We start from the raw sequence: 12,738 nt of genomic DNA on the forward strand, positions 1-12,738 counted from the left end.
GCGCAACCTCTGGGAAGCGGGGAGCGTGTGACCCTCTGGGAAGCGTGTCCCACCAAGTACGCGCGCCAGATTTCCCTTCCAGTGAAGGCGGTGTCCAGTCTCCAGCCCCGTCCGGACTGCACTTCCCTGGCGCCGGCCAGGCCCACGCCGCCCGGAGACGGGCCACACTTCCCGGCATGCCCTGTTTGCCCGGGGACTCGGCCTTCACCGTCCGCCGCTCTTGGGATCCCGGGTGGAGGGTTCCGGGCTTGCAGCGGCCTAGCAGGGAGCGCGACTATTCCCTTCCTGCCTGCGCCCCCACTTCTGCCCCCCGCGTCTCCCCCTCGGCATTCCTCTTGACTGGGAGGCAGAGTGGCACAGAGGCTCTAGATTCTCGTTCTTACTTAATAGCAGAGCCTCATTTTCTTTACCTGCAAAATGGGGATTCAGGGAGCTGTGGCTGCCATGAAAAGCATGGGCTGTCTCAGGACCCAGCCCCTCCAGCCGTAAGTAGGCACATGCCCCCAAACTGCCAGGCGCGAGCCGCCTCTGACCTCTGAAGAAGCACTTCCCATCTCAAACCCTTGGCACGTGCTATCCCTTCTACCTGGAGTGCCCTTCTCTCAAAATCCAGATCCAAGACACTGGTTAGAGAAGCTTTCCCTAACCCCAGGGCCAGAATCAGTTGCTACCTCCGCTGAGTGCTCATAGGCCAAACTGGTGTGGCACTGAGCATTGTGTGGTTGTGCTTTCTCCCTCAAGAGTGAGTGTCTGTCCAATTACAATGGAAGTCACACAGATCTGCAAATGTGTGCGTTTTAATTTTAAGATAATGTCTAATATGTTGCAGGGTCCCGCAGGGGACCAGTCTCAAGAGAGGGAGAAGAGGATAGGCCTGTCCTGCCTCCATTGCCAGCCATCAGTGGCAGCTGAGGCCTTGGGGGGTAAGCATCTCCTGGAGGTAGCAGAAGCCTCTCTGGAGGTGAGCCAGGCAACCGAAGGCAAGCACTGGGAAGGCTCAGGTTCTGCCCTGGGGAATCCTGGGAAATTGGAGGTTGGCACCTGCCCCCAGGGCTTGGCCTCTGTCCCTGGTGCCCAAGCGTGCCTGCCCAAGTCTGCTGCATGCGAGCTCAGGATCCTTTCCCTGTGAGCCAGGACATGTCGCCGGTCCTGCAGGAATGAGGGGAGGAGGAGTCAGGGTAGAAGACAGCAGGTTACCGCTCGGCACCATGAACAGGTGATCCCTGAGGACAGCAGGGGGCCTGCTCTGTGCCAGGCCCTGGTGCCCAGCAGGAATGGGTACTTAGGCAGAGAGGGGAAGCCCATGGGGTACAGGCTCTGGGCTGAGGTGGGAAAGGCTCAGAATGGTCAAAAGGAAGGACAGAGGACCACGTACTTGCTGTGCAGCACAAACAGCCTTTTCGAAGGCGAGAGAGAGAGAGAAGGCCGGGGAGAGAGTATGTCATTTATCATGTTCCCTCTTGGTTTTCTATCGTTTCCAGCCTGAGGCCTACCCCTGTACTGTGGCCTCCAAGCTTTCCCCAGTCCCTGGGCAGGGGAGGGAGCCTCTCTGTAGGCAGTTTGAGCCCACAGGGTGACTCCCATTGGCACCATCCTGGGGTGAGGGTAATGGCTGACATCCAGTGTCCCCCAAACACCAAACAACCACCCAACATCTCTGTGCAGGGTGTCCCCAGAGGCATAACTATCTGCCTCCCCCCCCCCAGCTTCTGCCAGTCCCAACACAACCAAATCCAGTTGGGTGTCCCAGGCCAGGTGACTGCCCAAGCAGTGGCTTTGACCAAGGGCTTCGACCCCTCCCCATAGCACTGGCCCTGCCCTGGGACACAGCCTCTTCCCCTTCTTCTTTCTCCCCAAGAGCACAAATAACCAGCCCATTCGTAAACCACAACCCTTGTCCCACACCACCCCATAGTCCTGATGCCCCATAGACTGATGTGGACCAAGAATAGGGGGAGGCTCTGTAGGGCTACAGGAGTGGATGGCTACCAAGGGCCAGTCCCTTGGGGGACCTCCCCCCCCCACACCAGACCTCTGAAGCCCACACTCACTCCACCTCCCGCTTTCGGATGGCACGGCCGGAGGCTAGCACCTCAGCTACCTTGGAGACAATAGGATCGTAATTCATGCTGGCCACAGCAATCACCTCATCGCCTCTGCAGGGACAGAGTAACTGAGCCTGAGGACTGCCCAGCAGTGACCGTCCTTCTTGGAGACCCTGACGCACTCCTCTTCAGCTGGGGCCCAGAGAGGGATCTTACCCAGGGCAACAGGAATATCCTGAGCACCCAGCGCTCCTTGCTTTGCTTGGCCCAACATGGGCTTGGGGATCCTGCTAGAGGCCACGGAGGCTCCAGCCTTCCTCCTCAGCGGAGTTCAGGGCTGTGCTCCCGTCCTGGGATTACCACTCTCTACCTGTGTGACTTCCCTCGGTGTAAGAGTGGGAGTCAACAACACCCACCTCAAACAGCTGTCCTGAAGATAAAATGTACTGCCTCAATGCGTGGCTGTTGGACTTAACTACTACCCCGCCTCCTCACTGGTCCTTGGAGGGTCTCCCGCCTAGCTGCCTCCCTTGGCCACTCGGTCCACCTTTCAGGTAGGTCCCCTCCACTGGAGCAGAGCTCCTCTGGGATGAGCTCCCCTTCCCGACCGAGCTCCCGCTGCTTCGCGCCGCGTTCCACCCCCTTGCTCTCACTTGGTGTAAAAAGCCACGAACTTGAGCTCTTCCAGATCCCCCTGGATAATGACGTCGTCGAAGCCTTCTCCGTACCCTGTGGGCCGAACAGGAGGGGGAGGGGCTCCGCCAGGTCAGCGCCCTGTGCCCTCCTAAATCCTCCCTGAACCCCCCCGCCAGACCCCGCTCCCTTTGTCCTTTTAGGTGGTCCTTAGTGCCGCCCCCAACCAGTTTTTGCTCTTCCTACGGCGGACGTGGCCACGCCCCTAGGATGCTCATAGCCCCGCCCTAACCTCCAAGCTCCACCCCTGCACTCCCTAACACCTTAGCCACACCCCTAAATGCTCTTGGCCCCGCCCCTGTCCGGCGCCCCTCCGTTACCAGCGTAGCGCAGGCTCTTGCCGAACATGGCTGTCCACAGGTAGGGCACGGTGCTAATCTCCGCTTCCTGCGCCAGCATGTTCTGGGCCGCCACCCGCCCTGTAGGACCCAGGGTGGTGAGAGCCCCGATCCTAGCCCTCACCACTTCTACGCTGCCTGCCAGAGCTCTCTGGAGACCTCTGACATGCGGGGCTACTCCCCCTCCTTCTCCTGCCCAGAGGTCAAGTAATGCATCATTGCTCAGCCCACTGCCCACCCTCGATTGCAGTTGATCGGTGCAGATGGACACCTGGCTCAAAGCCAGTCACTCAGATCGCTTCTCAGAGAATTTGGATGAAATGCCCCAGATCTGGATGGTCTGCTCCCTGGGGTTGTGGGGTTGTGGGTGTGCACACAACTAATCAGACACATCAGGTATGAAGAGGGGGGCAGGAGAATGGGGCCCAAGTACCCAGGGAAGCAGGGATGACAGCCACACTCAGGGCCCCAGAGAATAGCGTGGGTGGCTTCCCAGTTCATATGAGGCCCCCCTGGACCTGGTAGTTGGATGTCTGTGAGAGTCACCTAGACCCTCCCAGTTAAACCTTAATTATACTTGGCCTTTGGTTCCTTAAAACCAGCAACAACTTTAGGCCTTGGACCTGAACAGAAATCGGTACCAGGAATGGGATTTCAGGCAGCAGATGCTCAGATAATGTGAAGCCAGGGAGGAGAGGTCAGTGAGGGGAGTCTGCTGGCTCTCCCCATGAGGCAGCCAACTTGCTGGCATGTACATCTTAGGGACCCAGAGCAGGTATGCACAGTAAGTGAGGCTTCAGGCCTTGGTGACCACCAAGTGTGTGTGTGTGTTGGGGGGAGGGGCACTCAGTTCCCCACTAAGCCCAGTTTCCAGGCCCAGGTGGCTGCCTCCCAAGGGCCAGCATGAAGCAACTGGGTTCACAGAACCAGTCGAGTGGCCCAAAGGAGACAGAAACATTGAATGGGAAGGTGGCCCATATCCTACTAAATCCCTTTCTCTCCCTGGGTGACTGCACAGGTTAGTGAGGATAAAAGGAAAGGAGAGGCGGGTGAAAGGATGGGGTGGGTGGGACACTGTGGCTAGTTGGAGGGGGTGTCCTGAGGGCACAGAGCGGGGGGATTGTCTATGGATGGGCCACAGGGCTTGCTGTGTCCGCTAGCTGGTCAGACAGGCCACCACCGAGCCTTGAAAGGCTACCCAGAGACCAGGACCCAAGGCCAACAACTGGGGGTGGGCCTGGAGGAGGCTGTCCCCAGGGTCTCAGCCTCCCAGCCCCCATCCTGCCAGGGGGCTGATCATACCCTGGGCATGAGCCATCTGCCAGTGTGGGATATTCACTTTCCGATTGTTCCTCCAGGCCAGGGGGAAAGTGACAGCATCACCAGCTGCAAACACGCCTGGGACGTTGGTCTGCATCATCTGTGGGGAGAGGCCCCGGGGCTCTGTGGGTGGGACAGGGGCCTTGGCCTGGACCTGCCACCACCTCCAGCCCAGCACCCTGCCCGCCCCGCCCAGCCCCACCTTGTTGACAGGGATGAAGCCTCGGGAATCCAGATTGATGCTGCTCTGCCTCAGGAAGCCCGTAGCGGGCACCGCACCTGACAGGACAGGGGCCACCATGTTCATTCCCTGGTCCCTCCCTTCTCCCGCTTCACTGTCCTCCATGACTCATACCCTTCCCTCACCGCGGGCCAGCCCCAGACCGATCGTCCAATGGGCTGCCCACGCTGCGGCCTTTATGTGTCCTGTCCCCTCTGTCTGGATCCCCCGCCCCAGACTGCCGTGCCTCCCACCCGGCCTCAGCTATCACCTCCTCTGAGAGACTCCACGAAGCCCCCCGGAAGGGGGGTCGGCATGCCAAACCTCCCCAGCTGCTGTGCTGCCGCCTCCCAGCTCTGTCCCTCCCCAGACTGGCACCTCAACTGGAGCAGGGCCCAGTTAGAGGCTTGTTTCTGTCCTGCAGCCCCCATGGGGCAGGCCGTGCAGGTATCTGTGGGCAGCGGTCATTGGGAACGTCCTCCGTGCCAAGCCCTGGCTACACGTGCGACACCCACTCCCCGACAGCCCTGCGAAGTGGGAACGGTTGGGGGGGGCCATTTTGTAGATGTGGAGACCGAGGCTCAGGGAGGGGAAGGGACTGGCCCAAGGCCACTCTGGAGCATGTGCAGGTCCTCGCTGGCACCCGCCTGCCCACCCACTCACCAATGCCCACAACACAGACGTCAGCCCGCACAACCTTGCTGCTCTTCAGCACGACCTCCTTCAGCTGTGGGGAGGGGGCGTGGGTGAGCAGGTCAGCCCAGCTCCTGGGAACAGGGGAGGGAGGGGGGCAGGAAGAAGGGCCCACCTTTCCCTCCTGGGCTCGCAGCTCGGACACCTCTGTCTGCATGTAGAACTTGACCCGGTTGTTCTCAAACATCTGTCAGGGCAGGTGGGCAAGAAGGCCATGGATGAGAGCATGGCCGGGGCTGGGCTGGGTGCCTGGGGTTCCAAGGGGCTGGGTGCCGGGGTGGGCTCACCTTCATGAGGGCACGCCCAACACGTTCCCCCAAAAATCTCCTGAAGGGCGTCTCCTCCAGCTCCACCACGGACACTGAGTGGGCCTTTTCGGTCAGATAGGCGGCCACCTCCATCCCTGGGGCCAGGGTGGTGGACGGCAGGCTGGCACCCTGCACCTTCCAGGGTCACTAGTACCCCGGGACCGGCCATCACAGGCCGTCACCCCCACCAGCCCTGGCTGCTCACCCAGGAAGCCAGCTCCCACGACCACCGCGTTGCGGCCCCGGGCCAGCCTCACCACACGATTGGCATCTTCAGGGGTCCGGATGGTGAACACATTCTCCACCTCTTTGCCTTTGCAGCTCAGCGTCTTAGGGCTGAGTCGTGGCCAGCATCAGTGAAGGGCTCCCGGCACCCCAAGCCCTCCCATCCAGGCTGGTGCCCTGCCGAGCGTCCAGCAGGGGACAACGGGGAGACAGCCTCCCACCTGCTCCCTGGTGCGAGCAGCAGCTTGCTGTACTCCAGCTTGAAGCCATCCTTGAACACGACCTTCTTGTTTCTCACGTCCACTGTGACCACCTGTAACCCCGCCGGGCAGAGTGTGGGCCTGGGCGTGGACTTGAACCAGGCTGCCCCTCCCAGCTCCTGCCAGACCCTCCAAACAGAAGGTTCCACAGGGGCTGGTCCTGCCACCTGGGTGGTCCTTCCTCCTGGCTTCTCTTTACACTTCAGACACCACCTTCCCCTCAAAGGAAGCTCTCCCGTCCCAGCTCTCCCGTCCCAGCCCTGAGCAGATCTCTGCATGTGCCCATAAGCCTGCCGGGAAGAAGATCCAATGCTGTCTTCCAGGCCTGGACAGCAGGGCCAAAAGGGTAGGACACCCCCTGCCAAACCTCCAGGGACCCACATGGCCTCACATCACTTGTGGTTCCCACTAAGCCTTCCCAGGTTTATTTCCTAGCCTTGGCCCAGTACCTGGGCCTCGGTGAGCACCTCGATGCCATAGGCTCGGAAGAACTCCTTGGGCCTCAGGGCCAGCTGCTCAGGCTGGGCGTCCAGGGACTGCAGGAGATAGTTATCTTGAGATAAGGCCAGGCGGCCATTGTTTCATTTTGCAACAGAGGACCCGAGGCCTAGGGAGGGTAGGGCTGGGCCCCATTCACACAGGGGCTGTGGGATAGAAGTCAACAAGCCCGCATCTTTCTGGGGGTACCACAGATAGGACTGGCACGAGCAGAGAGGGCAGCCGGCCGGACCCCCAAGGGGCGACAAGCAGGATGCTGAGAAGGCCTGACTGTGCCCAGAAGGCTCGGAGTCTGGGCCCTGCCTGGGCCCCATTGGCCCCTCCTCCCACCTTGCTGAGCTTAGGTCGGTCATAGGGGAGGTGCCGGTCCAGCGTGCACAAGACGATCCTGTCTGAGAACCCCTCCTGCCGCAGGGTCTCCGCACACACTAAGCCAGCCGCACCTGAGGGGAGGGTGCTGTGGGTCAGGGACCACCTCTCCCCCACCCCACCCTGCCCCTCATAACCCCACCACCAACCTGCGCCTACAATGAGCACGTTGGTGCTGCTGCTGTGGCCAGCACTCGGAGAGATACACTTGGCCATCACCTTGGTTCTTCGCTGTAGCTGCAAGGCCTGGGGGTGGCCGGAGAGCAGAAGGCAGCTGGGAGCTGGAGTCGTGGACATCCTCCCTGTGCCATCATCCCAGCAGGCCAGGTCCTGCCGCTGCAATCCAGCCTCATCCCCACCATGTAGCCTTTTACTCTGTTCTCCAGCCACAGGGCCTTTGCACATGCTGATCCCTGAGCCAAGATGCTCTCCTCACTTCTCCCTTTTGCTTGAGCCCCAAGCCACACCCTCACCTGCTTGCTGGCCCGGACGTACACCTTCTCCTTCTCAATCTTCACCTGCAAGGACTGTGTTGCTCAGGACCAGGTTTTGGGGTACTCCATCCCCGGCCCTGCACTCCCCGGCTCCCACCCCACTGCCCGCCTGTCCCCACCTGGAATTTGTGCAGACTGTCGAGGCCAGGGAAGTCCTCCAAGTCACCGGTGCTGATGTTGAAACAGGCACCATGCCAGGGGCAGCGCACCCGGCCACGGGACAGCACGCCTGGGGGAGGGTGGTGCTGGGCTGGGGCCACCAGCAACAGTCCCTCTCTCCTGTGTCCCAGCAGTTGCTGGCTCTTCCCCACAGCCCAGGAGACCCCACTGATAGATGAGACCCTGAGGGTCCAAGGAGGTCCCAAGCACCCTTCAGGGAGGTCCCGCCCCACTTCCCGTGTGTCCTGGGACAGCTCACCTTTCACCAGGGGTGCGCCATAGTGCGGACACTTGTGGCCCAGAGCGTGGAACTCCCCGTTGTCCTTCACCAGCAACACCTTCCCCCAGCCCAGCTCCACTTCCCGCATCCTGGGGAGGGGCTGCACTCAGACCTCTGGTGGGCACCCCTTCCCAGAGTCCAGCTTTCTGGGGAGCAGGCCCAGACCGGGAGAGGCCACGATGGTGGGGGCTGGTGCGGGCGCCGGTCAGGGCCCCTTCCAGGCCTCCCAGCCCACCCCATCCAAGGCCTGCATCTTGCCTTCCCATCTTGGGCCCTCGGACGGCCCCCCGCCTCCCCCAGGCCCAGCACTCACTGGCCATTCTCGAGGTCCTTGACGTGGCAGACGGCGGCCTCCACACAGTCCTGAGCGCTGGGATAGGGGTGAGGGGCGGGCAGGCGCTCATCGGCATGGAAGTGGCGGGCTGTGCCGTTGCCCTGGTAGGTCCGGGGGCTGCCCTTCCCGCCGGCCAGCAGCTCCTCCTTGCCCCGCTCCTTCTCGGGTAGCACCACCTCGATCTTGAGCTCCACTGTGGGCGGGCAGCAAAGCACCGTGAGCCCCCGGCCGGGGCCACCCCCTTCCCTACCTCACCAGCTCTGGCGCTGGCCCTTTGAGTGAGTTCTCCTCCGTGCCTCCACCTTTCCAGAAAGCCCCCTGCACCATCAGCAGAGAGCCTTAAAACAGGCGAGAAACAGAACAGAGGCAGCAGGAGGGTGAGTTCATCTCTGCATGTTTTCTTTTTCAGTAACAAATGAGTGAGGGGGGGCACTTTGACCCTGACATTGCCTTTTCTCCAAGAATCTATGTGGGGGGAAAGAACCCTGGTGCCCTGAGCCCTGCTCGGACTACAACAGCATGGTCCCTGATGGCAGGGACATCCATGAAGGATCAGGGTACGTGTAGAGTCTGACTCAAGTGAGAACAGGGCGTCCAAACCTGGGTGCGGCTCATTTCCCGGCCAGTGAATCTGGGTGACGGCAAACAGACAGTCTGTTCTGTTTGCAACTTTCCCGTAGGTTTGAGGTTTTTTTTTTTTTTTTTTAATTAAAAAAAAAAAGTACACAATATATTTTCAACTTCTTAAAATAGCTATGCTCACCAATTTAAGAATCCATCATTTGCCAAGCCCTGGGTTTTAAATGTTTTCATGTGCAGGGGTCTGGGGCCTTGGCTGTGAACCCCACCTGAAGGGGTAGGTGCAGAGGGGGCGTGGGGCCCACCTCTCGAAGGCTCCACACAGAAGACACTTCCCCAGAGTGCCCATGGGGCCCACTCTTGCAGGCAGTTAGCCAGAGACTGTCATTTTTGTCTTTATATTTTTCTGCATTTTCTACATTCCCTACAATGTGCCTGGGGTGTTTTTCTAATTAGAAGGGAACAATAAACAGAATTTTTAGCAGCGATAATCCGGCCTCCTGGGCTGAGTGATGGACGCTAAGCCCCTGGCACAGCATGGGCCCAATGAGGAAGCAGGAGGTGCCTCTCCCAACTCCCAAGGCACCGGAGCCTCCAGGCCTCTCCCCATTTCACCTCTGATCCCCTCCACCCCAGACCTGACCCTCCAGAAACAGAGAACACGGAGTCACACCTCTGGGCCTCTGCCTATGCAGCTCCCTCAGCCTGCCATCCCTCCCAGCCCTGGCTCACTCCTGCCCATCCACCTGGACAACTCAGCTGCTGCCTCCTCCGGCTGCCCATTCCTGGCATGTGCCTCATCTCGTGCCGTGCTAATCTCCCACCCTGGCCTGGCCCGGAGCCCGGGAAGGCAGGCCCGCAGCCCCTGATCCTCAAGTCCCAGCCCTTAGCCTGGCCCAGGCACAGCAGGGGGCAGGGGTGAAGGTCGGCTCCATGATTCCAACTGGGCAGGAAGGGCCCCAGAGCCCACCACCATGCTGAAGCTGTTGCGTCAGGTTGGGAGGGGGTGTTGAGGGTGGGGTAGGTTCTTTGCCTTCATTTTCCGTACTTTATGTAATGGTGTTAGAATGTTTTGAGAAGAATTCAAAAGGAAAATACTCCCAACTCAGCTGACACCAGCTATGTGAACTGTAGAGAGGAAGCTCACAGGAACAGCCTGGCAGGGGCCCAGATAACAGCCAAGCCAGACTGTTTGCATCCTCCACCTCCTTCCAGAAGGCTCCAAGGAGCTCGATGATGCAGTCTTAACAGGAAGCCATTAAGTCAGATGCAATAGTGGAAAGGTGGATGGAGAGGGGGTCTCTGCTGATCCACAGAGCCAGATCAACCCTAGCCTCATGATTCCCAGGAGCCCATGTGACCATGGGCCCCTGCCTTATCCCCTTTGGACCTCAGATGCTTTCATTATAAAACAGAGAGAACAGTGCCTACCTCTTTGGGATAGTGAATGCCAAAGGATTTAATATATGTAACTCAGAGTAGAAGCTCAACAGATGATGCTGGGTAGTAGCATTTTATTGGTTAGCTGTGAACCTCCTAGCAGCCATGGCAAAAAGGGAAAGCCTTTAAGTGGCACCTGTGGCCTAATCAAAGGCAAGCGACTAGATGCCAAGAGAGCTGCACTTCTTCCTAGTTCTGAGCTTGGCCAGGGTCTGGCCCGGAACACTTGTTACCACAAACACAGAGCCAATGGAACATGGGGAGTGAGCTCAGGAATGTGTGCTGATGTGCTCCAAGCCAGAGTCAAGCAAGATAGAAGGTAAAGAGTTTGCACAAAGAGCTTTGGCTTGCTCTGGTCTCCCTGTAGCCCCTCTTGACCCCAGCTGAACTTTTATGGTGCAAATGTTCTCACTCACACACCCTGAAATTCCCTGAACCTCACCCTTGACCTGCCCAGTGTGGGTGCCTGGGGCCTAAGCTCCTGCCTTCCTGTCGTAGCCCTACAGGGGAGTCCTGAAAGCAGGGAGCCTACCTCCCAAAAGAGGGGATAATAACGTTCTGCGCATGCCTCCTTCCTGTGTGCCAGGCCCTGAACTAAGCACGACAAGCGCATGGGGCTGGGGCGGGGGGCAAAATTGTTAGCCCCACTTATACATGAAAACACAGAGGCTCAGAGAGGTGAAGTCAGCCGCCTGAGGCCACACAGCCAGGAAGGGGCAGGGCTGGATTTGGGCTCAAGAATGCAAGTTCTTACCACTGCCTCTGGGGCGGTGAGAGCTGCCAACTCCTGACCAGGGGCCAGGGGTCTCAGGCAGGCCAGCCTGTTGAGGTCCCTTAAAGGAAGCTGCAGGTGGTATCCTCTGCTCTTGGTCTCCCCAGACCAGCTAGCATTTTCCTACCCACTTCTGGTGCGGGGGAAGGCTGAGGTCAAGACAATGGCCATCACTTGCCCAAGTCATATGTGGAGCCAGAAAGGGTGGCGGGATCAGGCCCAGGGCTCGGTACCCACGCCATGGGCCTGGGGGGAGGGACAGCTGGCTCCCGAGGCAGGTGCGGGGCGTTCCCTCTGCCTGGCAGGGCGTTAAAGGTCTCCTCTTGCCCCCAAGTTCTCCCTCAGACCCAGGAAAAGGAGAAAAGGCTCATGTGTTTCAAGGTAATGGAGCCGATGGGTATCAGGTATAAGGGGAGCTGGCCGGGGCAGGGTGGCCCGGGTGGCAGGTGGGCGGGGCACTGACTGGGCACTAGAGAGGCCTCTCTGGGCCTCCATTTCTTCATCTGTGACACGCCTCCATTCTTTTGCCTTCCTGAGGGTTGTGAAGAGAGAAGAGGGAAAATAGGGGCTGGAGAGAGCACCCAACAGACAGAAGTCTCCATGGAGAGCAGACCCAGGCCTCCCTCAGCACCCAGGAGGCCCCCACCTCAGGCTGGAGCCGCTTGGGCCAGGCAGGGCAGGATTTCCTGCACAAATGGGGAAACTCGGCCCAAGGTCACACAGGGCATCAGAAGAGGTGAAGAGGGCTGTGATCTGTGCACTCCACACTCATGGCAACTTCGAGAGGTCAGGCTCATTTTGTAGAGAGGGAAACTGAGGCTCAGAGAGGTAACTTGCATGCCCTGGGTCACCCAGTGGCTGAGGGTGTCCTCGGAGTCCCTCTTCCCCAGTCCTAAGGGGAAGGCCCCCCCTGCCCTATCCTGGAGCTGGAGGAACCCTAACTTCTACTTTCTGAGAAAGGTTCAGCTGCTATTCCCACCAGAAGCACCCAAAGCCCCAAATAAAGAGGGGGACCCATTGGAGGGGGGCCAAGAGAATGCTCCAGGCCCCCCACCCCCTCCTGCCTGCAGGGAATTAACATTCAGAGCAGCCTGCCGCCCAGCCTGACCTACTTCAGAGGCAGAGGGGGGAGGGGGAGGAGGAAGGTGGCTGGAGGAGGGAGGGAGGGAGGAGGGAGGGAGGGAGGAGAGAATGAGGCAAGGAGGGGGGAGGGAGGGAGGGGGGAGAATGAGGCAAGAAGAGAGGAGGTACCTGGCTTGGGCTTGGAGAAGCACCCACCCATGGCGAGTGGCCCACAGATGAATGGGAGGCAGATACACAGATGATAGGCTGTGGGAGGCCTAGGGTGCCCCGGGAGGTGGGGCTGGACTCCCCATGGCCCTTAGAGATTCTGGAGCTGCCATCCCGGCTGGAGCTGCCACCAGGACCTGCAGGAGAGACAAGGGGCATCTGTAGGGACCAGGGCTTTGATGGGGGTTGTGGGGAAAGATACAGAGAGATAGAGACAGACTGGGTGGGCGGTGGGGGGGGGGGGCTTCTGGAAGATGCACACATTTGAGCTGGGAGCCACTGCATGTAGGGGACCCTGGGAGGCACCTCCCTTTTGAGGCCCTCCAGACCCCCTACCCTCTCTCTCCCCTCCCATTTTTACCTGTGGGCTGTGCCTACTGCCTAGGGGGCCCTCTGCTCCGGATCTCAGCCTCTCTTTTAG

At 59.7% G+C, this 12,738-nt stretch overlaps 1 protein-coding gene across 3 annotated transcripts; it reads right to left on the reverse strand.

Moving 5' to 3' along the window:
- Window positions 1–755: 755 nt before the first annotated feature.
- AIFM3 (apoptosis inducing factor mitochondria associated 3) lies at window positions 756–12,373 on the reverse strand. 3 transcript variants are annotated; one of them, XM_044921112.1, is made up of 20 exons: window positions 12,279–12,373; window positions 8,216–8,429; window positions 7,882–7,991; window positions 7,583–7,692; window positions 7,443–7,487; window positions 7,119–7,215; window positions 6,931–7,043; window positions 6,552–6,638; window positions 6,064–6,155; window positions 5,823–5,953; window positions 5,597–5,712; window positions 5,425–5,496; window positions 5,280–5,343; window positions 4,599–4,675; window positions 4,379–4,496; window positions 3,059–3,157; window positions 2,699–2,774; window positions 2,052–2,156; window positions 1,376–1,396; window positions 973–1,149 (listed from the first exon to the last, which is right to left on the reverse strand). In XM_044921112.1, exons 1-20 carry the CDS (start codon window positions 12,307–12,309, stop codon window positions 1,110–1,112), a joined length of 1,818 nt encoding a protein of 605 aa, XP_044777047.1. In that variant the 5' UTR covers window positions 12,310–12,373; the 3' UTR covers window positions 973–1,109. The 3 variants fall into 3 exon arrangements, with proteins under 3 accessions (XP_021543606.2, XP_044777046.1, XP_044777047.1); XM_021687931.2 differs by lacking the exon at window positions 1,376–1,396 and having other exon boundaries at window positions 756–1,149; XM_044921111.1 differs by lacking the exon at window positions 1,376–1,396 and having other exon boundaries at window positions 756–1,149; window positions 8,216–8,438; window positions 12,270–12,309.
- Between the last annotated feature and the right edge of the window lie 365 nt (window positions 12,374–12,738).

This window comes from Neomonachus schauinslandi, chromosome 14 (assembly GCF_002201575.2).
Source record: "Neomonachus schauinslandi chromosome 14, ASM220157v2, whole genome shotgun sequence".
In the NCBI taxonomy this organism is placed as follows: Eukaryota; Metazoa; Chordata; class Mammalia; order Carnivora; family Phocidae; genus Neomonachus; species Neomonachus schauinslandi.

Excerpts from the sequence above, each read along its gene's own strand:
- AIFM3 (XM_044921112.1), bottom strand. The coding sequence starts at position 12,309 with ATGGGTGGGTGCTTCTCCAAGCCCAAGCCAG. Across the intron at positions 2,775-3,058 it reads CAAGAGCCTGCGCTACGCTG|GGTACGGAGAAGGCTTCGAC; the intron begins GTAACGGAGGGG and ends TTCGGCCCACAG. Across the intron at positions 1,150-1,375 it reads CTGTTTGTGCTGCACAGCAA|GACCGGCGACATGTCCTGGC; the intron begins GTACGTGGTCCT and ends TCATTCCTGCAG.